Source organism: Pteropus medius, unplaced genomic scaffold (assembly GCF_902729225.1).
Source record: "Pteropus medius unplaced genomic scaffold, Ma_sr-lr_union100, whole genome shotgun sequence".
In the NCBI taxonomy this organism is placed as follows: Eukaryota; Metazoa; Chordata; class Mammalia; order Chiroptera; family Pteropodidae; genus Pteropus; species Pteropus medius.
The window spans coordinates 2,528,028-2,552,868 of NW_024349227.1; the positions used below are offsets into that span (position 1 = coordinate 2,528,028).

The 24,841-nt window shown below is 50.6% G+C and overlaps 1 protein-coding gene across 5 annotated transcripts in view; it reads right to left on the reverse strand.

The window, feature by feature from the left end:
* Positions 1 to 16,997, reverse strand: part of SOX13 (SRY-box transcription factor 13) — a 45,599-nt gene extending 28,602 nt beyond the window's left edge. The window contains exons 1-2 of one of the 5 annotated variants that reach the window (XM_039881843.1): positions 16,399 to 16,997; positions 15,760 to 15,898 (exon numbers count right to left, since the gene is read on the reverse strand). In XM_039881843.1, coding sequence (XP_039737777.1) covers positions 15,760 to 15,773 — 14 coding nt within the window. In that variant the 5' untranslated portion in view covers positions 15,774 to 15,898; positions 16,399 to 16,997. Of the gene's footprint in view, positions 1 to 1,437; positions 2,474 to 15,759; positions 15,899 to 16,398 lie in introns of those variants that run through there. The other 4 variants (XM_039881845.1, XM_039881848.1, XM_039881841.1 and 1 more) reach the window with 4 other exon arrangements.
* Positions 16,998 to 24,841: the final 7,844 nt, after the last annotated feature.

Consider the following 24,841-nt stretch of genomic DNA (forward strand, 5'->3'; position numbering starts at 1 on the left):
ACTCCCTAACCCAAGGCTGCGGAGACGCAACCGACACCATCAGTCCTGCCCCGGCCAACTCTGCTGAAAGGCTTTGTTCCCACAGTGCAGCGTGGTCTCCTAGGATTTCGTCTCACCACTCCAGACCGGGACAGGGTCTGGTCTCCTCTCCGCCAGCCTCACCCAGTGCCTTTGCATAATGAGGGTTTGGTAAAGCTCGCCCAACTCCCTATCTCATTTGTTCAAAACCATATCAAACCATTGCCTTTTAAAAAGACATATAGAGATTAATATTTCTCAATATATTTCTAAACAATATAAATTTGCCCATTCGTTTAGAAATGGCACATGTTAGATTTCCCAGGAAAGCTGGCCACCCATACTCGTGCACTTGGGCCCAGTGGGACCAAAGCCAAGGGTGGCATAGGTCAGGGAAGACAGGGAAAAGGGACATCCCCACCACCCAGGGCTGCCGGTGCGGCCCCACACCCTGGGATCCGACTAGCCCTGGCAGGGAAGGTACAGTTGTCTTGACCGCTAAACAGTTTAGCATGATTGAAGGCAGCAAAATGTCTTTAAGGAAAGAAAGAGAACAGAGATCTGTTAGAATTTGTCATAGAACAGTGAGAGAGAAGTTTCAGCCTGAATGAATGAGCCACCATCCTGAAAGTTCTCTGAAATATTCTCTGGTTCCTCATTATCAACAAAGTCCTAGCTCCCTGGCCTGCTACGACCTTGGTAATTTCCATCTAAGCCAAGGCCCTCCCTTTCCCTCAGAAGGACCCCTCAAAGCCCCTGGTGCAGAGGTGCCCCACTACTATTTGCCTTAGCAGGCCACGGGGTTGCTAGTGGAGCCAAGTCTGGTGCTGGGCCCAGAGTATGTGCTCCACACACACTTTACTGAACTTATCTGTGCTGAATTGAATCTCCGAGTTCATCCTTTCATGAACCCTAGCAACAGCCTTGAGCTAGCCAGGGAGAAGGATGTCAACCTGAGAACAGAGGACAAGTACCCGCTTCAGGACTGAGTGGCAATCAGCTGTGTGAGGATAAAAATAATGGTCCAAACCTCACAGCTGGAAACCAGGCCTGTTCTCTCAGTGCCCAACGTCCATCTTCCCCACTGCTCAACGCACAGATTCTCTACCCTGGCTCCTTCCAGAGTCCCACAGAAACGTTTTCTCCCTCCAGCAAGTCGGCCCTTCCCAATCAAGCAATGGCACCAAGCTTAGAGACCCGCTGGGTTGCAGGAATCCACAACTTGAGAGATTCACTCTCCTCAGAGCAGCCTGAGACCCTCGCAGCAGCGAGGCCGAGGCCAGGGGACCAGGCACCACCGGCCCTGACCCTGAGAAATCTCCCCACCCCCTGAAGAAAGGTTAACGTAACTACTTCTAGTCCAAGCCAGAGTTGGGAGGAGAATGAGGGGACAGCAAGGAAAGGATGAAACCAACTTACGTGAGGGGCGGATGGAGGAAGGAGACTTGCTTCCAGGAACGGAGACGTGTGATAAGCCCGGGGAAGTGCAGAGGCCAGCCTGGTGGAGGAGTCTCCCCAGGTGCTGCTCCTGCCCTCTCCATTGTCCCCCACACAACCTTGCACACACGGCCCAGGCACCCGCAGAGCTCTATCTACTGCCCCGATCTCGCAGCCACCGAGCTAAATTCCACCAGCTCAGCACTTCTGCAGAAAGGGGGTTGTTTTGCATGTGCGCCATACTTTCCACAGGGTGGTCATCTTGCCAGCTCCCCCTCTTCCGGGGTCCTCTAGCACACAGCTGCTCTCCGTTCCTCATAGGGGTCTTCCCGGGCCCTGCCATCTCAACAAACCCTACAGTGACTGATGTTCTAAACATCAGTGCCCTGACCCCATTTCAGAGAAGAATCTGGAGCCCGAGGCCCAGTGGGCATGAGTGTGAGAGGAGAGCCTACCTGCCCTGCTTTCAAGAGCCATTTGAGTTCAGGTGGGAATGCCATGCCATACAGAAGGGCATCTGCCTGCACAGGGCTGGGTTTGAATTGGCCCTGCACTAAAACTGTCCCCTAGCACAGGCCAGGACGCCACACAGTCAATCATGAAATTGTTGACCCGTGCTCTTTCCTGTCCAGCCTCTTGCCATGGCCCCTAAGATTCTCCTCAACACTGGAGAACAGAATGTGCTTGGCTGGAGACCTGGGTGTCGTAAATTGCTCATTACATATTCTCAATCTGGAAAACAAAATAATAGAAGGCCTGGGCTTCTCTCACCCCCAGCGCTATTTCCTGCAAGGCCAAGAAGAGAACTAAATACCTCCTTTGGCCACAGTCAGAGAGAGAAATGGATTCTTACCACCCCAGAACCCCCGGGTGCTCCCTTTTCCACACTAGACTCGCTGGTCACAAGCACAACAGCCAGGCCCAGAGGAAATCCTTCTGTCTCTAATTTCACTTTATCCTCACATTTACTGAGCACCTGCTAAGTCCCAAGCACTGTGCGCCTGCGTGCGAAGGCTCGCCGGTACCCATTCGCAGCGGTTCCAGTCTCGGTGCTGCTCCCTGTGCATCAGGCAGTGGGGCCCCCGCCCTGCCTTTCCCACAGGGGTGAAGCACCTCAGAGGCCTTCTGGCTTCTTCCTGTGACTGCAGAGCCGCCGGGGAGTGGTAGAATGACTGACTGGGCCTGTGCGTCCCTGCTGAAGATCAGTGGCTTGTCCAGCCCTCTGTGCTGCCCCCAGGGAGGGCAGATATGTAGAAAGTGACCTGGAGCTGACTCCATTCTCAGTCTCCTGCCTTCTGAGAAGGGTCATTGGGGGAAATGGGACAGGAGTAAGAAGGCATAGATGAGCAAAAAGCCAGAAGCAGCCATATTTGCAAAGAACAATGGTATAAAAGACAGATCTGAATATGCCGGGAGATAGATTATAAAATTGTGTTCGCTGTATTGGTTATATACAAATTGCATGTAAATATGTACATGCCCTTGAAAAAATCCAAGTGTGACTGTTGCTCTTTCTTTCTAACCCTCTCACTCAGGGTTACCTAGGAAGCTATCTGCAGCCTGGTCAGGGCATCCCAGAGTACTGTCCCCAGCCACACCTCCCAGCATTCCCCTTTGCACCAACTTCTCTCTTTGGCCTCACCTCACCTTGCAGCCACCTGAGAAACATGAGTACAGACAAAGAAGACAAAACACACATGTGCTCACACCGGGCACGACCGAAGTGGCAAGTGAGGGTGGAAAGGAGAATAGTGGCCTCTGCCTAGGCAAACATGCTTCCAACCTGGTCTCGGGATAGGCTCCTTGCAAATGTCAGGAGACCCTATGGGCTCTAGACATCCCTCAGTGCCCCGGCCCTTCCTATCACCAATTCCTCAAAAGCAACCGCAGGAGGCCAGGGGGCTCTGCAGCGAATCCCAGAGTGGGTTTCCACCGGTTCTTCACAGGGTCAGACACACGGTGTGGACCAGCTAGCTCACCCCTGCAGACAACCAGTGCAGGACAAGGAAGCCCCACCGTTTGGACAAGTCCCCATCTCCAAATCTCAGTCTCCTCGCCCACAGGATGGGCAGTTAGATACTCTCAGCCCTTCCTGATCACAGGTGTTGTGAGGCAGCCCTGACATAAGCCACATGGAGGGAGGCCAACCGGGAGGGTGGGGGCACCAAGTGACAACGCAGGTTTATGGAGAGGCGTCTGACTCCACATCTGGAGTTCTAAAACTGCAACAAAAATGACCAAGATGGCTGTCATTGTCCTTATATGACTACTGCCACAGCAGCCCAGCATTCTCATTTCATCCTGGCAGGGGTCACAATGGGTCTTTCCAAGTTGCAGATGGGAAAAGCAAGTTTCCAAGAGGCCAGAGGGCACATAAGCCAAAGCTAGACCAGAGTCTCAGTCTGCCCATTGGCCCCCGCTGCCCACAAGCCCTCATCACCAGCTCTGCAGTCACAGGAAGAAGCCAGAGGGCCTCTGAGGTGCTTCACCCCTGTGGGAAAGGCAGGGCGGGGGCCCCACTGCCTGATGCACAGGGAGCAGCACCGAGCCTGGAACCGCTGCTACAGCCGCTGTGGAGTCAGCTCCCTTCAGTTCAGCCCTGCAGGCCCCGCGCTGCCACAGGAAGGCCAGCGTCCGGCCCCTCTGGTCTGGAGCCTCCCAGCGTGACTGATCTGCCCACGGCCTATTACCAGTTCAAAAATCATGGAAGGAAGGAGACACAGTCGTTTCCGCGTTACAGATACAGAAACCGAGGCCCAGGAAGGGCCTGACACGGACAGTACCACACAAGGAGTGATCCTCAAAGCTCCCATTTACTATGCAACCGAGGGTCGTGAGTACTTGGCTCACCTTTCTCTCTTATCCCACACTCACCCAGCCCCAGGGGAGATCCATTACCCCATTCTGTGGAAAAGGAAAATGAGACTTAAAGAAATTAGGTATATGGCCCAATATCAAGATTCAACATCCAAAATTTTCAAATCTAGAACTTTCTGACTCTAAAACTCTGTGGTGTTTTCACTAAACAATCCTGCTTCTCTATAAATTAAAGATACTACAGAGTGAGTGAGACTAAGTTTTTCATAATGTATGGTGTGGAGGAAGTAAAAACGAGGAGAAAGACACGGTGTGACAACCAAAATTGGCACCTCCCCCTCGAAGCAAGCTGGGATGAGCCTGAAGTCTTCTCAGCCTGGCCCAGGCACCCCTCCAGCCGTTGTCCTCACCATCTATAATACAGGTACAGACCTGCACTTTCACATCTCTACGCTCTGGTCACTAGGTGCCTCTACCTAGAAGGCCCGTCCTACATTCTTCACCAGAAAACTCCTACACCTCACTCAAAGCCCAGCTCAGATGTCCTGGCCCTTCATAAATCACTCCCTAGTAATCCGAAGCAAAGTTGATTGTTTCTCCAGGGCATTCCAGAGCCCTTGGACATCCAGGTCTCCAGTACTTGACTGGACTGCAATTGTTTTTTACTTGCCTAGTTCCCAGGCTCTGGCTAGATTTCTGCTCCCGATTCTCTGAGACACAGGGACAGTAATGGCCTTCTCTTATATAGTGCTTACTATACAACATGCTTAACAATCACGACAGCCCCACCAGGCAGTGACTATTATCACCTCCATTTTACAGATGAGGAAACTGAGACACAGAGAGGTTAAGTTACTTACCCAAGACCACACAGGCAGTCGGCGGCAGAATCTGCCGGTCTGTGCTGGTACTGTATTATTTTTCCTTGCCTCCCCCAACCCGAGTACAGTGCCTGGCACATGGCAGGTGCTCAGTAAAGGTTTGTTTCATAACGAGGTATAGAAGAAGGATGTTGCTGCACCCCAAAGTCCTCCAGCCTCTAATTCCACCTGGAATGCCTTGGCCCAGGGCTCCCTACTTGTCAACCCATCTTCCATCACCTCTGACATTCAGTGCTTCTTTCCTCCCAAAAGCGCCAGGTGCCCTTCACATCTCCCATCCGTTTCTTCCTTGGGCACCCTAGCAGGAGTGAGGGGTCTTTCTGGCTTTCCAGTGGGGAAACTGAGATTCACTGAGGTCTCATGATGGGTGTGGCTAGTGTGCCCGACTCCCCCCACTCCAACCCTGCCCCAGTCAGGATTGGTTTTACCTCATCTGAAGCAAGAAAAACAAGCACCAAGAGGCAGGGGGAGTCTAGAGGTCGGGACCTGCCCTTCCCTCACTCCCCACACCCCTAGTTGACCTGGCCACTGGTCTCAGGACTGGGCCTGAGAGAGGGAGGAGGGGGGTTGCTCTCTGGGGCCAGGGAGGAGGAGACAAGAGGTCCTTTGTGTCTGCAGTGCTCCTGAGACACCTGTTCTCCCTCCTGCCTGCCCATGGGCTCCCTCCCTCCTGGCCAGCCTGTGTGCGGCCTTGTTTATCCTGCAGCCCTGGCAGCCAGGCCCAGCTTGCTCCCAGCGTGGGGCTCCGACAGCCCCTGCCAGCACCTGCCTGGTCCTGGCAGCCCTGGAGGCTGCCGGCCAAGCACAATCACCCCGCTGTTGACACAGTTGTTGATTTTCAGGAAGGCAGGGAGGAACGGGAGGGGAGGAGAGAAAGAGAAGTAGCAAAGGCATTTAACGCCAGCCTGGCTAATTTGCAGTTGGTCCTGGCAATCCTGCACCCCCTGCAGCTGCCTGGGCGAGGCTTGGGCTTCCAATCCCTGGGCTGCTTGGGCCACACACTGCACTATGCTCTAGTCCCACTGGAACCCACAGCACCACACCACAAGCAGCCCCCACACATCCCTACATATTAGTGTACCGCAAAACCCATGTCCCCGTGTCCTGGCACACACGACTCATAGCTGAACAAGGCCTCTGGGCACCAGGAGCCCCTAGCCGCCCTGTCTTCGAATGCCCCCTACTTAACCCCCTCCCAAAGTCAGGATGGTCATCTGACATGCTCTTGGAGACCCAGGTGGAGCCTCTGGGAAACAAGGGGATCTGCCCTCACAACCTTCTCCTCTCTCTCACCTGTTCTAGCCAAGCTATCTCCTCATTCTCTGGGTCTTTGTTTCCTCTTCCAGGGAGCCTTCCTTGACTGCCCAAATCTGGCTGTGGTACCCATCTTGAGTGCTCCCAAAGCACTCCACCCTGCACCTCCCTACCTCCACTCTTGTCAGTCAGTATCTAATCAATTATTTACTTCTCTTTATCTTCCTCGAAACTGTGTAAGGGCTATGCTGGTCTGTTAGCCCAGTGTAGCAGGGCACTAGCAGCCAAGAGGCGGGCACTCGCTACACATATGCTGAGCGGATGGATGAACTGAGCAGGCTCCCACAGGCCAAACACCCACTCCACCTCTATTCCAAGTTCCCACTGGGAGAGTCACCTCGTGGACTAATAAGGCCCTGTGGCTGGTGAGAAGGCTCAAGTGCTTCAGTAGTTCCCTGTTGTCACCGGCACCTGAACTTAGGTTGCTAAATCCAATTAGCCAGCAATCTCTTCAGATATCAAGGGGCAGGATCCTGAGGGGCAAGGGATGGGTGAGTTTTCATAATGGGACATGGAGAAAGGTAGGACACAGAGGAGACCCTGTGGGTAGAAGGCCAGCAAAAGGGCCTGGTGGAGGGGATGCTGTCAGGGGAGGCAGGAACCTCTTCTCCCCATTCGCCCATCAGCCTTCCCTGCCCCATCCAGCTTTGCCTTGGGAATCTCAAGGTCCCTTATACCTGTGGCCAATTATTCAAACAGGACTCTGATTCCACAAGAAGGATGGTTATGGTCCAACTCCAGATCCACTCTAAACTGCCCAACACACCCAACCTAAGCTTGCACACCGGCTCTCCTTTCAATTCTGGTTCCCCAAGCTCCAAGTCAATCACTGCCCAGAAAGGGGTAAACGATAGCCAAGAATCACCTCCGGATTGGGGGTGTCATGTTGAGGAGGATGGCTCTAAGGCCAAGCAGAGCTAGCGGAAGAGAAGAAAACTTCCATTATGAAAACCATAGGTCCCAACCTCACGCCTGTCAGAATGGCTATCATCAAAAAGAACAAACAACAAGTGCTGGCGAGGATGTGGAGGAAAAGGACCCTCACGCACTGCTGGGATTGTAAACTGGTGCAGACACTATAAAAAGCAGTATGGGAGTTCCTCAAAAAATTAAAAATAGAACTACCATAGGTCCCACCAATTCCATTTCTGGGTATTCAGCCAAAGAAGTCCAAAACACGAATTCAAAAAAATAATATGCACACTTATGTTCACTGTAACATTCTTTACAATAGCCAAGATATGGAATGAAAGCAACATAGATGTCTATCAACAGATGAATGGATAAAGTGGTACAAATATACAATGAAATATTACTCAGCCATAAAAAAGAATGAAATTGTACCATTTGCAACAACATGGGTAAACCTAGAGGGTATTATGCTAAGTGAAATAAGTCAAAAAAGAAAGACAAATACCATATGTTTTCACTAATATGTGGAATCTAAAAAAACAAAGTAAACAAACAAACAAAACAGAAACAAACTCATAGATACAGAGAACAAACTGATGCCAGAGAAGAGGGGGTGGGGGTGGGAAGTAAGGTGGAAAAGGGGAAGGGAGATTAAGAAATGCAAACTTCCAGTTATAAAATAAGCCGCAAGGATGTAATGTACAGCATAGGGAATAGAGTCAATAATAATATCCTAAGAATTATGTATGTTGATGAATGGTCACTATATTTATCGTGGTGATCACTTTGTAAGATATATAAATGTTGAATCACTATGTTGTACACTTGAAATTAATATAATATTATATGTCAAATGTAATTAAAAATAAAATTTTAAAAAATTAAAAAACAATAACAACAACAACAACAACAAAAAACCCACGCTAAGTCCCTGAATGGTCCGAGCCAGTTCCGACAGGGCCCTCACGGCCAACTGTGCAGACTGTGCACTGCACAACTCTAAGAGCCTCATTCACTCAGACTTAGATACTTGTTACAGTAATTCTGTCAGACAGCAGTAAAGTTCATCCTTTCACTTCCTCAGATACCAAAAAGAAAGCTCTTCTGCTGTGTACCTCTGCTCCAGACCAGATGTGACACAAGTCCCTTCTCAGTTCTCTGACCCTGCTTCCTGTCTAAGGTACCTGTGGGTGAAGGCTGAGCCCATCTCCCCTCCCTGTCCCACCAGCCCCAGCTTCGGGACCTCACTGACCCACCACCAGCTCTTTCCCTCCCACTCCTCTCTCTGGCCCCTCGCCCTGGCCAGATTCCCACATCATCCACTCCTGATGTGAGGGGCGGCTGCGGTTCCATGCTCACAAGGACACTGCAGGAGGAAATTGAGCTTACAGAGACAGAAGGGAGGGATGGAGAGTGATTGCCCACTGTGTGCTGCTCCCCAGATAGACCGGGATTGAAACCCCAATCGTGTGGGGCTCAGAGGACATGGGAGACTGGAGCTCGGGAGGAGGGACAAGAGGAGGGCCTCCCTCTGCCTCTCCTCGGCATGGCACCCACCTGCCTCTTTCTTTGCCTCCCAGTCCACTCTCCCCTTTCCTCCTTGACACTGGTCTAATGTCCCCACTGTCTCCCTGGGCTCTCAGAGGCTTTGCCCGGTTCCCCAGGGGTCAGAAGGGGGCTGACCAAGCTCCCAACTGGCTGCCTAAACACATACATGCACATGCGCATATGCTCATGCACATGGACGCACACACGCATGCTCGCATGCTCGCACACTCGCACACTCTCTCCACCAGCCAAGAAAAAGAGCCAGGCAAGCCAGAGAAATGGCAGGGGCTGAAGGGGCCACTCCCTTCTGCTTTCAACAACTCCCATTCATTCCCCACTCCCCTCACCCCACCTGCCTCTGACAGCCTGGCTGTACCTGCACACAGCCGTCCTTCCAGCCCCTCCCCACTAACCTTTTATTTGCCCTTCCTTCCCCACTCCACCCCACTCCACCCCACCCCTCAAGGGACAGGCCTGGAACCAAAGCCTCACGGGATGGGTGAATGACTTCAGACTCCTTCAATAGGGTTGGGAGGTGGGGGGCGAAGACTTGACAGAGCTTCACATCCCACACACTTAAACAGAAAACTCCCCTCACCCTCCACAGTGAGAGTGAAAGGCCTGCCTTGTGTAGCCAGGCAAGAGTTAATTTTAATTCTCTCGTGTCAGCATGAGGGCAACTTAAGCCAAGGCTACACTCCCTTTCCTGCCACCTCCCAGGTGCCAGGGCCAACACAGGAGGCCTCAAGGGCCTGGGTCCCTGGGCCACCCACCCCAGCCTAGCCCATCAGTGGGGTCCACGGGGCCCACTCAACTGTCATCTTGAAAGGGTATCAGTCCAGTCCTACAGGCTTCTTCGCATATTCCCACTATTACTCCTCCTGCCAGGGATCCTTTCTTCCGCAGAATATTCTAGTGCTGGTCAAGCCTCAACTCCTTTTGGTCTTCCAGAGAGTAAATGGACAACTACTTTTTGTTTCACTGTCTGGCAATTCTACATATATTTTAAACCCTTGCCATTCTGATTATAAAAATATAACATTGTTGTACTACTTTTAGAAACTACAGAAATATAGAAATAACAAAATAAATATAAACCGCAATTTTTAAAAAGAAGCCAACAAAGGCTGTTGGTCCAGGGCAGGCCACCCCAGCTGTGGGAGTTGGGAGGATCCGCTTTGCCTGCTTCACCTGGCCTCTAATCGGCCACCTACCCTCATCTTGGACTTAAAAGGAAACCCCCTGGCTGTCCCTTCAAATGGCTGGACCTGAACCCCATGTCATCTACCTCTGCCCCAACTCAGCACAGGCCTGGGACTGGCAGGGGAACCTCTAGCTGTGCCAAGGAGCCAGTCAGCCCCAGGGTCCCCCACCCACTTTGGAGAAGGGGCGGGACCAGGCCCTCTGGGAACCAGTTCTCACCCCATCCTGTTCCACAGGCTGCACATTCCATTCTGAGTCAAGCCGGGGCGGGGATGGGGGAGGTAGGGCGAAAGGAGGAGAACAGTCTGGCCTCCTCTGGGGCGGATCCCCCAGGGAGCTCCAGGCCTGGCAGGGATCACAGACCTAAACCACTAGGGGAAGGGGCAGAAGGTTCCTGCTCAGTCTGTGGCCTCTGCCCATTCTCCTCCCCTCAAGTCTAAAAACTAAAACCCTACCTTGGACATGTCCCAGAGACACAGGGAGACAAGGTTGGAGGTGGGTGGGTAACACTAAGCTCCTCCCCCAACCTGGCCACAATCCTTTAGGCTGTTTATGGGGTTTCATGCCAAGACCATTTAAATGCTAAGGCCACTTCTGAGGGGAGGGGAGTCTGAATGCTGTGTATCAAAGGATCTGAATTTGGTTTGATGGTCTGTGTCAGGCTTCCCAAAAGCACCTGGGTAGTGACGCTATTTAGGAAAAAAGGTGGCAGCTGGAGAGACTGTCCCTACTTCTTTCCTTCCCTATATACCCTTCCACCCACCCCTACCCCCACCAAAAGAAAAAACACTTCGGGCTGGAACCTTCAACTTTTGGGTACAAATCTCAGCCCCTGTGCTCTCCTAGCTTGTTCCCGCACGCACACTCACATTGAAATGACAGTCACACACAGCATATCTCGGGCTGTGCCCAGTCCTTGGGTTTGCCCACAGATGACCTTGGGAGGAGACGGGGAAACCCCAGCCACTTCCTCCTCACCTCACAGCCTCTTGGAGGTCTAACTGACCACTGGCGCTGTTCCATCTCTGAGTACATCAAAACTCTCCCTGATAACACCTAGGATTGAGCTGAAGGGCTGCAGGGCTTCCGGCCCCTTTCAGATAGGCCAAGTCACAGGACCAGTAGGGTCTTCAGAGGTAAGAGAGCCAAGAACGTGCATGGAGTCATGGGTAGGAACTGCGAGGTTCCATGCCATGGACCATGCAGAGTAGACACAAACCTTTTCCTGGAGGAGCCACAAGGGCCTTCATCACCATGAAGCTAGAGCAGGGATAGATACATGGGTCTCTGTGCTAGCTCCAAGGCACCAGGCTGAACAGTATGCTCCACCCCGCTCCACCCCACCCTTAGGAGATAACTACCATATCACTACTGCTCAGAGGAAGTATTTGAATTTTTAAAAGAAGCAGCATCACCCCAACCAGAGAAGGTGGCAGAGGTTGAAGGTGGCCCTGATAAGCTGGTCTGTAACAAATCTCCCAATCAAGTCTTTCTAAGGAGCTGAAAGAAGGACTAAGGAAGGGGCAGTTAAAATGGGGTTACCCAGGCAAAGACCCCAATTCAGGTCATGTCTTCCTGCTTGAAAGCCATGAAAGAGATCTTCATGGACCCTGATTTCCCTGCCTGGTAACAGGCACTGTGATAGTCTTCTTGGCTAAAACATCCAGGTTCTAGGAAGGAGACCAGCAAAGGGTGAGGATCACAGCGAGTTCAGGCAGGAGTGAACCTCTTAAGCAAACACTGAGCACAAAAATAATTCCCATTCAAAGCACGATTTACTGTGGGCCTGGCGGGGCCTTCCCAGCACAGAGCCCTTTGCAAACACTCAGCTTCACCCCTGAAAGTAGCTGGGGGAGGGGCACATGGACACAGCTGCATTTGAATTCCACTTTTTCCAGAGGCATCAGTTTCTGCTACCTAGCGACCTACTTGGGGGGCTGCCCAATAAAGGCTAGCCTTGAAGCATCTCCAGAGAGAGGAACACCTTTGCAGAATCAAGCGTAGCCCAATCAAACACTTGTCTAGCAACAGCAAACTCAAGACCCTTACCATTCTTGGAGCCCTGCTGCAGACATGATCAGACGGGGAAGCCTCCATGTATTAGAAGGCAGGCATTGGATGTTATTGTCATATCTCACAGACGGGAAAACAAGCTCAGAGATGTTATATACCGCATACCCCTCCATGCACTGGCTCTAAATCCATCTCACTTTATACATCATGTGGCCCTGATCTGCTAATTATCCAACTAGCAAAATGTTCAGGATGCCGCGCTCTACTACGAGGAAAGATGGGGATAAAGATGTTGCTGGAACCTGAGACATTTCCAAAGCCAAGGCAGCACTAGAAATGGTCCTTCACCATAACGGATCCCCACACTCCTGATCACAAAATCTGAGTTAGGGTGAACGCCCACCGTCTCCAGGCAAGAGCAGAGCCTCATATCAGGCAATGGTGTGTTAGTGAGACCTGTTGGCTGTACCTGCTCTACAATCTCCCATTGGCCCACCCTAATCCAAGGCATCACCTCGGTTCCAAATCAGCCTCCTAGCTGGCCTCTCTGCTTCCATCCTTGCTCCCCTTCAAGCTATCCTCTGCTTAGCAGCCGAAGCTGCTTTTTTACATCTTTTTCCCACTTATAAAAGCGGTTTAGGACCATTGTAGAAGATTGGAAAAGTCAACAGAAGATACAGAAGGAAGTAAAAATCACCATATGTCCAGTATCTAGAATTAACCTCTGGAAACATTTCAAGGCAGCCTTCTAGTCTTCTTTCTATGTATGTGTGCACGATGCGTATGTATACATATTATCTTTACAAAATTGGTACTATACTATATAGTTTTATATCACTTTTTACACTTACTAAGTACAGTTTCCAGGTTATAAGCTACTCTTTTTTAACTACTCTTTTTGGGGGCGGCATGTAGTTGATACATGCACATGGTACTACAGTCAGAAAGGACAAAAGAGTCTACAGTGAAAACACCATTTTCCCTCCATCTCATTCCTTAGCCGCTGTTTCCCTCCCCTGGGGCGACTTTGATTACCATTTCTTGTGTACCAAATAATCTTTTAAAACCATAAATCAGATGTCTCTCCCCTCCAATGGGTTCCCATCACCTGGCCATAAAATTCAGGCTCCTAACCAGTCACTCCTAGCAGGTCCCTAGGACCAGGCTCTGGCCTCCTCTGATTCCTCTGGTCTCCCTCTCTAGCCACAGTGCTGTTGCAAACCCTATTCTGGCCTCAGGGATTTTTCATTTGCCAGACTTTCTACAGGTCTTTGTGCCACTGGCTCCTTCTCATCCTTCAGGCCTCTCGCTAAGCAGTCTTCTCCCTAGGGCGGCTTTCACTGACCTCCCTATCTAGGGCCACCCCTGCCCCCGACTATATACGCTCTCTGTCACATCACCCTGTTGAATTTCTTTCACATCATATAGGATCTAATATTGTCTTGGTTACTTATTTCAAGTTATGCATGGCCTGTTCCCTCTTACTAGGAAGAAGGCTCCCTGAAGGCAGGCATTCTACCTGTCTTATTCACCCCTGAAGCCCCACATAATAGATGTTCAACGAATTTCTGTTAAAGGAATGAATAGGACTAAACTGGCTGGTTCTCATCACTGAAAACGCCCACTTGCAGGATTTCCAAGCACCAAGAACCAACCTCCTGGCCATCTTCAATGCCTGGGGAGGGGGTTAGAGGGTCAGAGAGAGAGAGAAGCCCATTGTCTGAGACAGCGTGGGTGGCCAGCAGCAGCCTGCTCTTCCTCCTGTTCCCACCTCGCCCCTCACGTGAGCTGCGTATTTTCAGAGTCTCGTATTGGACAAGGGAGCTTGTGAAAAACCCAAATTCCTAGAAAATATTCTACATGCAAGTGGAGAGTTGGAGGTGAAACTGTGGACTGTCAGGTATCCAAAATCCCACAACCATTCTGCCCAGGCAGCTGGGACATTCCAGTTCCCAAGTGAGCCTCAGAAGCAGGCAACCCAGACATCACCGCTCCCCCAGGAACAGCCCCAGCCCCAGCCCATCCCATCTGACTCTTCCCCTGAGACCCAGACACCTGGGCTCCTCTCCCCGGAAATTCACCCAGCCCCAGAGACACAAATGCACATCCAATCCTGAGCCAGCAGCCCAGGCCAGAGTACTCAGGGGACACCCTGTGGAGACACTTCCTTCCTGGGGCCTGATTTCCACACTGCAATTTGGGCCAAATTGATTTGAGAGATGGGAGGAGTGCCTTTCACAAAAATTGTAAAGGCAGAGAGAGGGAGGAAGAAGGAAGGGGGGTGCAGAGGAGATAAGAGACTCAATAAGATGGAACTAAACAAGGAATAGGTAGGATTTGAGGAGCCAAAATTAGGAAAGGGTGAGAAGAGTGAGGTTTCTTCCTCCCCAGAAGTGGACAATTATTATAATTGATTAAATGAACACAGTCCCAAAGTGCTCTTCTGGGCTCTGTACAAGGTCAGGTTAGAAACAATGACAAGAACATAGTGCCAGCACTATGTGCCAGGCACTGTTCTATGAGCTTTATTTTATTAAGACTTTTAGTCTTCAAGAACCCAATAAGGTAGGTACTGTTCATATTAAACCTAGCTTGCAGAAGAGCAAAGTGAGGCACACAGCAGTAAGGTTAAATTGCTTAAAATCATGTCGCCAGTGACAGTTAACCACTAAGCTATACTTGGCTTTCAGTGGTCAAATTGGGGGGGGGGCTCCTTATCCTCCTATAGTTCATGCCTTCCAAACCACTACCCCTTAACTAGTCATTAGATGCCAATTTCAAAGACGTATGCATAACTCTTCCCATTTTGCATAAAGGAAAATCTAGAAAAATTAGACTCGCCGGAGCCCACGATGCCCATAGGTGAGGAATTAGGACCAAAGTGTGCTGAATCCCAGCATCTGGAGCGTCACTTCCTAAGGGAGCCCAGTCAGCGTAAACCAGGGTCCCTGAAAAGTCCTCCCAGAACAGCAGGATCTTCCCTGGATGTCTAACGCCAGACCCCCTCACCAGCGCTGAGGCGCCCTGCCCGGAAATTCCCACAGAGTCAAAGCAAACTTCCCAGGAAAACTCGCCGGCTTTCTCCTAGCCCCTGTCTCGAAGGCGGCTGCCAGGAACGCCGCTGGAGTCCTTGCAGCTGCTGTCCGCCCTCCAGCGCGGGAGCCACCGCTCGTGCGCTGGGGTCCTCCCGGAAAGGTCCAGGGCTGAAGTTCAAAATTCACTTCCCGCCTAGGCACAGCTCGCAGCCCCGCCCGGGACTCTAAAGCCACCCCCACGTTCCTGCACCCCACCCCACCCCCAGCTCCGGTGAAGTAATGGAGCAGCTCCAGCTGCAAGATCCAGCCGGGCAGCTGGGAGACCCCGCGGGCGATCCCTTCGCGTCTCGGGACTCGAAGCTGCCGGCGAGCGCGCGCACGCGCACACACACACACACACGCACACGCACACACGCACACACACACGTGTGTGTGTGCGTGTGTGTGTGTGTGTGTGTGTGTTTACGTACGGAACGCGCGGGGTGGGAAAACAATGGCGAGCCTCTGGGAACAGAGCAGCCTCCCCACACACACCCAGGGACGATTTGCTCTTGTGATGAAATAGGGATGAAAAGGTTCACCTCCGACATCCCATGGCGAGAGGTGGGGGTGGTAAGGAGGCTAGGTGGGAGGTGGAAGTGGGGCGAGACGAGAGCAGCCGGAGCAGAAAACAAACAGGATACAGCGCCCGCCGGTCGGCTGGTCTGCTGGGCAACGGACCTGAAAGGGTGGGAAGGTTGGCGTGGCTGGAGCCCCGCACCCCATACACCAGGGCGGGGCGGGGGATGGGGGAATCCGCGTCCCGGCGCCTGCACCCGAGCCCCGGGTGCACTCGGGGCGCGCACAGGTCGCCTCGGCTTCCCGCTGGGAAATCCTTGAACTGGGTGCACAGACAGGCTGGTGAGAAAGACCTGGTGCCAGTCGGCCAGGAGCGGGTGTGCGGGCCCCGCAAGCTCCGCTGGCTCGGTGCGCAGAGGCACAGCCACCCACAGCCGCCCACAGACTCGCCAGGCAGCCACCCCTCTCTACAAGGACCCGGTCTGCCCGCGAGGAGCCCCCACCGTCTGGCGTTGAAGGGGTCAGGGGGGGTCTGTCGTTCCTCAGAAAACTTTGCAAAGGATGGAAACTCGCGGAGCTGAGAGCAGGCGTGTGCCCAGAACCGTGGGGGCGCGAGTGTCAAACTTCCGACGGCGGGAGGGGGCGCGGAGGGGCGCACTTACTACTCTACGGGGCGCCGGGCTCTGGGTTCGCTGCTCCGGCTCCTGCTGCTCCTCCGGCCGTCCTGGCGCTGGCAGCCCGGGCTTCCCGCTCACATGCCCGGCCACGCAGCGATCGCGCGCGGGCTGGGCGCGGGGCTGGGAGGGGCACGCCCCCCGCCGTTGGCCGGGGACTCGCTCGGGACTCGGGGCCGCCCGGGTGCGCGCCCAGCTGCCGGCCGCAGACTCCCGCGGAGAGCTCGGTTCCGGCCGGGCGGCGCCCTTCGCGAGCCAGGCCGCTCTCCGCCCTCCGCCCTCTGCCCTCTGCCCTCTGCTGCGGCCGTCTCCCTGCCTTCCGCGGTCCTGCCCCGGATTCGCCCGGACGCGGCGCCCGCCCGCCGCTTGGCTCTCCGCGCCCCGGCTGGGTCTCGAACGGGGCCTCCGCGGCTGACCGCTGCGCGCGGCCTCAGACCCGGCCCGCCGCTCCGGGGTGGGTGCCAGGACCCGCACTCACACACTTCAGTTCCAAGCCGGGACTGGGAGCCGGGCGCTCGCGGCTCGCGGCTGCGAGGCGACTCCACAGCCTCAGAGGAGAAAGAGGGAGGGAGACAGAGAGCCGGCAGCAGGAGGAGGAGGGAGGGAGGGTGGGGAGATGGAGAAGGAGGGAGGGACAGAGAGTTCCCTCCTCCTCCCTGCAGCCAGGTCCATCCTGCCATCAACAGCTGGAAACCTCTGGTGGAAAGGGAAGAGCTAAGGCTTCTGAGCGGCGGGGATGGATGGGTGTAGAGAGAATAGAAGAAAGACGTGGATTCTGCCACTCCCAATGCCCAGGTATGAGGGTCGCTACCTAAGCAGACCCAAAAAGTTATCCATCCAATTCCCAGCATCCTTACCCCTCCAGACAGAGAGCCTCGATTTAGGGTTTTTAAAACCCCTATTTCAGAACCTCTCTTAGGAACCTGATCCCACCGGCAGCTGGACAGTTTCCTGAAGTCTCAGACCAGTCCCTAGTTCTAACATTTTGCACTCGCAAACAAGTCCTTTATTTTTTTTTTTTGCCTGACCTATTCTACATGGGGGCGGCGTCAATGTATTTATTAAATATCTACAATATGCCAGGTTCAGCTGGGTAAAGGAGACACCGAGATGCATGAGAGAGTGCCCTGCCCTTTCAGGAGTCCCGCTTTGTGAAGGAGTCGGACGAGTGGACATACAATTACAGTGAAATGCAGGAGTGCGAGGTTAGGCAAGCACATGGGACATGGGGCCCATCAAAGGACTAAAGTGGGGGTCCAGATCAGAGTCTTCTTGGGGAAAGTATCATGTGAAGGGGGTCTTTAAAAGACTCGCGGGAGGAGAGTAGGTTAAAGGAGTGGCAATCCTGGAATTGCGAGTAACAAGATGACCACAGTGTAGGTGGCCTGAGTCTCAGCAAGTGATGGTCAGCTAGGCATACAGACCTTCTAAGGGCATGGGATTTTATCATTTCCTAGCGCCTTCCTAGTCGCATTTTAGGTCTCTGTGCAGATATCAACTAACTCTTCAAGAGCCTTTGTTAACAGACAAATCCAGGTCAGGTGCCTCATCTGTGTATGGGCTCCAGAAGTCCCCCAATCATAGATAGTATGAAAACCATTCATTTGCTTGTCTCCCCACCACTAGACTGTAAGCTCCACGAGGGCAGGAATGTGTCTTTCGGGCTCACTGTTAGATCCCTGTGCCCAGCCAGGGGTTGGCAAAGAGCAGGCCCTTGAAAAATACTTACTGATCAGGTTGATTGAAGGGAACAGGGAGTCACTAAGAGATTCTAAATAGGGCCTCTGATTCCAGCTGGAGGCAGGAAGGCCAGGGACCAGACATTGGCAATAACCAGAGTAAAAGTGATACAGGCCTAAGCCAGGGGTGGGGAAGATGGAAAGGAGGAAACAGGTCGGGGTAAGGAGATAGGAGAAGTCAACATCAACTCTTCACAGTCTGGCTTTTGGATGATTATGGATGAAGCCATTTCAGCAATTATTAGAGTATCCAGGTGCCACCAGCCACCATGGCTGTGTTTGCCATATATCTGGGTGTTTTTCTCTGGCTCCTGATCAAGATTCAATGGCTACCTTCATTATGGGACCTTCCATGTATCTGTCACATGGTTCCAATGTTCCAGTTAGCCACAGCAGATTGAGAGAAGAAGAACAGAGAGATAGGCAGTGGGCTCTCCTCTCTCAAACACCCCATCCACCATATCTCACTTCACAGATGTCGACCTTTCCCCGTAGCTGCCACTAAATCGAGATATTTTTAAGTATCTTCCTACTATGTCTTACGAGTGGTACTATTTTCATATACAGTAATAAAGTAACTTATCCTAAATCTTTGAGGTTAGTTGGATCACTATCCCCATTTTAGAGGTGAGAAGAATTAAGCTCAAGGTCATAGCCAATAAGTGATGGAAGTTATCTGACTCTGAAGATTCTAGGTCTTTCTACACTATCATACCACTTCCCAGGAACACCCGTCAAATTTACACCATTTACCCCAGTGGACCCTCCACCCCTTGAAACGCTCACTTCACGACTCCACACTCTCCTGAATGTCTCCCGACCTCAGTGGTTGTCCTTTCTTGGCCTCCCTTATTTATATTCCTTCCTCCACCCTTGTCTCCAGGTGGATGTTTCCTGTGGGCTCTCTCCTGCACCCATTTTCCTTTCTCTCTACCTTCTCTCCCTAGGTGAACTTTTATCCATTTCTATAGCTTTAAATAACAACTATATGCTGATGACATTCCCAATTTTTATTTAAATTCCCAAGACCGTTTAATGCACTTCAGATTCAACTATCCAAACACACACTTGACACTTCTACCCAAGGATCTCACAGACACCCTAAACTTAACATGTTCAAAAGTGAAACATTAGCCACCGCTCCCAAGCCTGTTTATACAATGCACCGTCTTTCTCATTTCAGTAAATGGTACTATGTCCTACCCAGTGGCTCAGGCCTAAAACCTGAGAGTCATCCTTGATTCCTCCTTTCCCGTCTAATCGAACTGGTGCATGCTGTTGATCTATCTGCAAAAATATATACCAATCCATCCACTTCTCTGTCTTCACTGTCCCCACCCTAGCCCAGGCTATCATCATCTTGGCTAGACTATCACAGCCTCACAGCTTCTTAGAACTGAGACCACCTGCAGCCACATAATTTAACTAAGGCTGTTTACATCAACATGTCTTTAATATTTGTTCCAGAAATTTTTTGCCCAAGAAGATAAGACCATAGACAAGTAAGTAACCTCATTATTTGTTTCAGAAACTTCCTGAAAATCAATTTATCTGAACAATAGACTGCTCAAATAGTCCCCTCCTTGGGACAATAGTTTGCTTAACCTAGCAAACCGCTAGCTTATCAAACAGTTGTTTATTTTTCAAGACCCTCTCCTTTCTGTGTCTGCCAATCCTAAACTGTTATCTCAGAAATGTTGTCCAGCCCCAATCAGATCTTCCACATTGAAAGAGCCACCTTAAACTAGACTTCAAATCCTATAAATGTCCCTTTACGTGGAAAGCACTTCCGTAAACCCTGCTCTTCCCAAAGCAGACTCCTTCCTCTTCATCCTCTGGTCTCAACACAAATGTCCCTCTCTTCATCTTTCCTCTTCTCCATCTAAAATCATCCTCTACCCTTTATCCTTAGCCCCTGCTTCCTTCATAGCACTTCATACCACAGTTGGTACTTATTTTTTCTGTTTTCTTGTGCTTTTTCTATCTCCCCATTTTGACTGTAGTCTCTATGAGGGAAGAACTTTGTCTACTCTATTTTCCATTTAATTTGCAGAGCTCAGAGCACAGTTAAGTCCTCACTTAATGACGTCATCAGATTCTGCAACTTTAAGCAAAATTAGTTATAGAAACCAATTTTACCATAGGGTAATTGATATAAACAAGAGTTAACTTCTTAGGGCATCTCATCAACATTATAACAAAACAACATTATTTGAGGACCTGCTGTAGATGTTCAAAAAATATTTGCCGAAGACTTTGATTGGCTTCAGTGCGTCTCCAATCCACTTCCTGTGGCTATCAAGCCTGATCCTGAGACACTGGTGGGGACTGTGGTGCCCAAGGTGCTGGGGTTCCCCACACTCCCTTTAACCTGTGAGGGTAGAGACAAAGTTAAATGCAAATGTCCTCGAGAGAAGTAATCAAAGGATTAAAATTCACAGAATGGTGTGAATTGCTTTCCTCAGTGTTCCAGGAGCAGGGTGAGGGAGAGAAAGCTCTGAGAAAAACAATGAGCTGAGGAGTTTGGAGAAGCACAGATCCTCACTGAAATCTCTGTCTCGCTGCTTTGTCCGAAGCCCTTACTGCTCCTCCCCACACCCAGACCGCCTGCACCTACCCACGGACCATTTTCTCTGTGACGCCTCCGAGAGGAGGGTGCTTGTAGGTCAGTCAGGTCAAGCCAAGTTAGACCCAGCCTAGTGGAGCTCGTCTGGGTATCAACTCTTCATCCTAGTGACTGAAGAATTACTTTCTTAGATACCTGTAGCCAGACGTGGGCATTAGAAGCGCTCAGCTCAGATGGGTCTTGCACCATGGTGCCGCCCACAGCAACTTTTCAGAGTCAGGCATTCCCTTTAGGTCGTCGCCTGAGGGGGGGCGGGCCTCTACTCAGTTCTACTTGAGTTTTTCCAGAGTCACACTTGGATATGGGAGCTAATCAAGAAGGTCATAGATTGATTCACAGAATGTTTCATTTGCTTGTAAGAGTCTGAGACTATCAGATCTGGAAGGAATCAGCCTTCCAGAAACATCTCCTGTAGCTTCTCTCTTTGTACACAGAAAGAGGCGGCGTCTTAGCCAAGGCTTGCACTTTACACGCATGATCTTCTTTAACTTGACAACTCTAAGTCACACATGATCTCCTTTAACTTGACAGCTCTATGTAGATGGGGACAGTTGCATTTCACAGATGAGAAAATTGACACTCAGAGGGTGGAAGGAAAGTTTCTAGTGCCACGAGGTGAAGGGGCAAGAGCTGACATTGGAATCCAGTTTAGTGACCCTCGAATCCATGCTTTTTCTGCTATACCATCTGCACTTCTTATGGAGTATTCTGGTCCTTAGAATCTGAACCATATAAACTAGCACTTAAGTGTTCAACAGCTTAGACCCTAGAAGTAGAAATGGCTCTCTGCTCCTTATACGTCATTCTGCCTCCTGTCCCCCAACTGAGGACTCTCTCCAAAGGAGAGGACTCAACTCATACCACCACCCTCCAATACACTTCAGTACACACACACACACACACACACACACACACACACACACACACACACTCTTCCAAAACCTCCACTCCATTCTTCACATGTTTAGCTACCGCGGGGAATTGAGAGAGAGGGGAAGGACTGGACTAGTCAGTCTCACCTCCATAGCATTCTCTCTGTAAATTTAATTATTAATAGTCTCAAACACTAGGAGTAAAGATCAAGCTACATATCTCACTGGTCAGCTTCACATGGGTTCAGTGCAGACACACATGTACAGCCACACACACATATATACACATACGGTGGTTGTTTTCTTTTCTCTTTCCATTCTCTCCTGTCTCTTCCCACATTGGGGGTAATTGGGCCCCACCTGAAAAGGCAGCTGATTGGGGGAGGGAGCTAAAGGAGTAAAGATGTGTTCTCTTCCCAGAAGCCTGGACAATTGAAAAAATCTTGATGTTGCCTCTTCAGTCCTTCACCTCCACTCCCTAACTGCTTATGGTGCCCCACCCCCACCACCTAACTTTTTTTTTTAACCTTTTTTCTGGTCTTGAGGAAGCCTAGATCCTCATCATGGGAGGGACTGGCAACAATTAACAAAGGCACCATGAAGTAAAGACAATTAACAATCCAGAAAAGAGGGGAAAAAGATGCTTTGTTCTGGTCTCCATGGCAAACGGGGGGAGGGGGGAGGGGAGGAGGAGGAGGAGGAGGAGAAGGGGCCATCCAGAGAGGCTGATACTTTCACTTTCCTTTCATCTTTCCCCTTTACCACCCCCTTGGGTTTCTGCTGGGAAACTGGGGATCTTGAAGGGAACAGGGCTGGGACAGGCCAAGTCTGCAGGCTGGAGATGTGAGGTGGCTGCCTCTAGGTAAAAACCTGCTAGGGAATTAAAGACCAAGAGAAAGCCTTGGGACCTGCGGCATCCTCGCCTCTTCCTGTTCTGAAGGACTCCTCTAGTGCTAAAACTGTGCCCAGAGTGTCTGCTCTGGACGCTCATGGTCAAAAGGAGCTTGAGTGGCTGTGGCTGCTTCTTCATCACAGCACAGCGGGAAGTGGAGTCGGAGGTAGGGTCGCCACCACAATACTTGCAAGGCCCACTGCAAAATGACATGTAGCATCTTTCATTCCAAAATTTTTAGGAATTCAAGATGGGGATAGCAGAGCATTAAATCAAGCTCAGAGCCCTTCTGAGCACAGGGGCCTCTTCAATTGCACAGTCTCAAGTCAGCCCTGTCAGAAGACAACTTGGGGCCTGGGCTCTGTCTGTCTACTTCGTGTATGTTGGGAGTGGGCGGGGCGTAGGGGCACAGAGTGGGGGGAATGGGGCAGGGATGAGAACACTTACTTTTGGGGGAAGTCTTTCCTTCCTAGATTTCTATTTCCTCAACTATTAACAAGGAGACTGAGCTAGGCGATCTCTGGCTTGCTTCTTCTGTGGTTCTGTGCTTCTTTCTCCAGGAAGAGGGGAGGAAGACTTCTCAGGCTTTTCTCTACCACACACAGCTCTGAGCTCCATCTTTGGAGCAAGAAAGAAACCAAGTACAGAAAATTCAGTCCTATGAGCGAGGTGTTCTGGTGGCCAGCTTTCCTGGGCTTCCCTGCTAGAAAAAGGCAGAAGACGATGAAGTATATGCTAAGCTGGGTAATTAGAAGGCACCTATGATCTCACAAATGTTTCCAGCCAGAACAAATGTTTTTGTGGCCTGAGAAGCTAAGCATACCAGCCTAACTTCATGGGTGGGCCTCTCCATTAGCCATAGGACACTGGCTGCAGGGATGTTTCTTGCTCCCCAAAACCGTAACATCAGGACAGAAAATGGGTTAGGGACTCCAGAGCCTTATCCGTCTAGAGCTCAGCCTTTCTGCCCTATGGGTCTAAGTAAAATGAAAAATATTAATCAGAAACTGAAATCAAGGAGGAAAAAAAGTTAATTTCATCAGAGACCCAAAACCAGGCAAGAGGTCAAAGGTCTTGCTCTCTGTCTTCATCTCTCTGCCTAGAGGGTCTCCTCCCAGGGGTTCCTTGCAAGGATGCTGTTATGGGCTGAATTGTGTCCACCCCCTTCCCCAAATTCATGTTCTAACCCCCAGGACCTCAGAATGTGACCGTATCTGGAGACAGGGTCTTTACAGAGGTAAATGAGTTTAAATGGGGTTATTAGGGTGAACCCTAGTCCAATGTGACTGGTGTCCTTATAAGAAGAAATTTGCCCAGAGACACGACAAAGGGAAGACAGGGGAGAAGATGGCTATCTACAAGTCAAGCAGAGGGACCTGGGACAAATCCTTTCCTCACGGCATTGAGAGAAACCAACCCTGTCAACACCTTGATCGTGGACTTCCAGTCTCCAGAACTGTGAGATAATAAATTTCTGCTGTTTAAGCCTCCCGGTCTGTGGTACTTTGGTAGGGCAGCCCTAACAAATTAACATGGATGCTTAGAGGGTGGGAAGTCTGCACAACCTTGAGGCTGCCTGGACTCAGACTGCATCTGCACGGGGAGCAGGCTTTTGTACTTGCATTGTAGCATTACTTTATCTTGAAACAAAATTAATCTTTTACTGTCTTCCCCCATAGCCCACTCTTTTACATTGTTTATTTCTTTTGGTATTGGTTTACTACATTTTATTGTTTTAATCTCTTAGTCTTTTATTTTTCTGGTTTTAATGATTTTACTTATCTCAGTCATTTTTAATCTCCGTTTTGTCTTTCTTCTAGCTGTTTTATACTATTTTCTTCTATCCCATCTTATCTTTTAGATTTATTGTTATTGTATTATCTTTTTATTCTCCATCTTTTATTTCTAACCTTTGCCTTATTGTGTCTTTGTTTTATCTTTTCATTTCTTTTAAGTTTATTTGGTTTATTTTTAGGTCATATCAACTTGCCTGCTGCCTTTTTTTTTTTTTTACTGTTTTTACCATCCTTTTATTTCTTCTTAATTTACTTTATCTGTTTTATCGACTGTTGTATTATCTTCCACATTTTACTGTTTTTGATTCTTTCAGCTTATTGAATGTGAAGGCTGAACACAGAGCCCTCAGGGAAGAGCTGTGAGGCTAACCCAGGCCCAACCTGAGGCTGAAGGCTTTGCCTGCTTGAGATGGCCCTTCAGCACTTCCCAGTAGATGAGCCATTCATCCAAAGCAGGCCCCTCTCATCTAAAATAATTAATTGATGCAGTACAGGAGATCTTGGGA